The sequence below is a fragment of the Chrysochloris asiatica genome, unplaced genomic scaffold, assembly GCF_000296735.1.
Source record: "Chrysochloris asiatica unplaced genomic scaffold, ChrAsi1.0 scaffold00105, whole genome shotgun sequence".
NCBI classification, from domain to species: Eukaryota; Metazoa; Chordata; class Mammalia; order Afrosoricida; family Chrysochloridae; genus Chrysochloris; species Chrysochloris asiatica.
Genome location: NW_006408623.1, coordinates 7963925 through 7965751, shown reverse-complemented (window position 1 = coordinate 7965751; position 1827 = coordinate 7963925). Strand labels below are relative to the sequence as shown.

The window sequence follows — 1827 nt, the reverse complement described above, 5'->3', positions numbered from 1 at the left end:
AACCCACCAGCTGCTCCTCAGAAACCCTATACAAGCTCGCTGTGAGTCAGGACAGGCTCAAGTGCAGTTAACAACAACATGCAAAACCAACAGCCAACACCACTCTCAGTAGGAAGTAACTGAATCCTTGCTCTTGTAAAGAGGAGCCAGACAAGGACATCCTTTATCATCACTCCTATTCAACACTGTGCTGGAAGATTATAAGACAGAGCTATAAGACAAGAAAAGGAAAATAAAGGCATCAAAACTGGCAAAGAAGAAGTCAGACTCTCTCTATTTGCTGATGATATGAGTCCACCTTAGAAAATTCTAAAGACTCAGCAAGAAATTATTGGAAATCATTGAAAGATTCATCAAAGTAGCAGGGTACAAGATGAACATACAAAATTCAGTTGGATTCCTCTATCCTAATAAAGACAGCTCTGAAAAGAAAATCAGAAAAGCAATATTATTTGAAATACCCACCCATAATATGAAATACTTAGTAGTAAATCTAACCATAGAAACAAAAGATCTCTACAAAGAAACCTACAAACTTTTTTATGAAGATGGCACTGAAAGCAAAGGAAGTTCCTGCTCCTCCAAAAGCTGAAGACAAAGCAAAGGCATTGAAGGTCAAGGAGGCAGAACAGAAAGGTGTCCACAACCACACAAAAAAGAAGATCCACATGTCCCCCACCTTCCAGCAGGCCAAGACACTGAAGCTCCGAAGGCAGCCCAAATATCCTTGGAAGAACGCTCCCAGAAGAAACAAGTTTGACCTTTATGACATCATCCAGTTCCCTCTGACTGCTGAGTCAGTCATGAAGAAGATTGAAGATATTAACACACTAGTGTTCATTGTGGAGGTCAAGGCCAGCAAGCACCAGGTCAAACAGACTGTGAAGAAGCTCTATGACCCTGACATAGCCAAGGTCAACCCCTTGATCAGGCCTGATGCAGAAAAGAAGGCACATGTTCGACTGACTCCTGACTAGGATGCTTTGGACATTGCCAACAAAATTGGGATCATCTAAACTGAGTCCAGCTGGCTAATTCTAAATATAAATTTTTTCAATACAAAAAAAGAAAACTATAAAACATTAGTACAAGAAACCAAAAAAGACCTGGAGAAATGGAGGAATCTACCCTGCTTGTGGATAGGAAGACTTAACCTTGTGAAAATGTCAACACTACCCAAAGCAATCTATAGATATAATGCAATCCCAATCCAGATTCCAGCATCATTCTTTAAAATAAATGAAAAAAAAAAAACTAATCTCCAACTTCATATGGAAAATTAAGAAATCCCAAATAAGCAAAACATTACTAAACAATCTCAAAACCTACTATACTGCTACAGTAATCAAAACAGCTTGGTCCAAGTACAACAAAAGACAGCTAGAACAATGGAACAGAATTGAGAACCCAGAAGTAAATCCATTCACCTATATTCAGCTGATCTTTAACAAAAGACCAAAATGCTTTAAATGGGGTAAGAGACAGTCTCTTCAACAAATGGTGCTGACAAAACTGGAAATCCATTTGCATAAGAATGAAACATGACCCATATCTCACACCATATACAAAAATGAACTCAGCATGGATTAAACACCTAAATGGAAAACAGTCATCAATGAAAAACTAGGGACAAACTTAGGTGCTCTGATTCATGGACTAAATGCACTGTCGAGCAAAACTGAAAGCATACAGACAGCAAAGGGGAAAAGATGACCAGGACCTCCTGAAAGTGAGACACCAAGAGAGTAAAAAGAGAACCCACAAACTGGGAAAAAATTGGGCAGTGATATGTCAGACCAGGGACTTTTGTTTAAAATTTATAGGACA

The 1827-nt window shown here is 38.8% G+C and overlaps 1 protein-coding gene across 1 annotated transcript; it reads left to right on the top strand.

Annotated features, from left to right (window-relative positions):
* Window positions 1-548: 548 nt before the first annotated feature.
* LOC102823605 (60S ribosomal protein L23a-like) lies at window positions 549-977 on the top strand. Its single transcript, XM_006867478.1, has one exon. The coding sequence runs from the start codon at window positions 549-551 to the stop codon at window positions 975-977; it is 429 nt and encodes a 142-aa protein (XP_006867540.1).
* Window positions 978-1827: the final 850 nt, after the last annotated feature.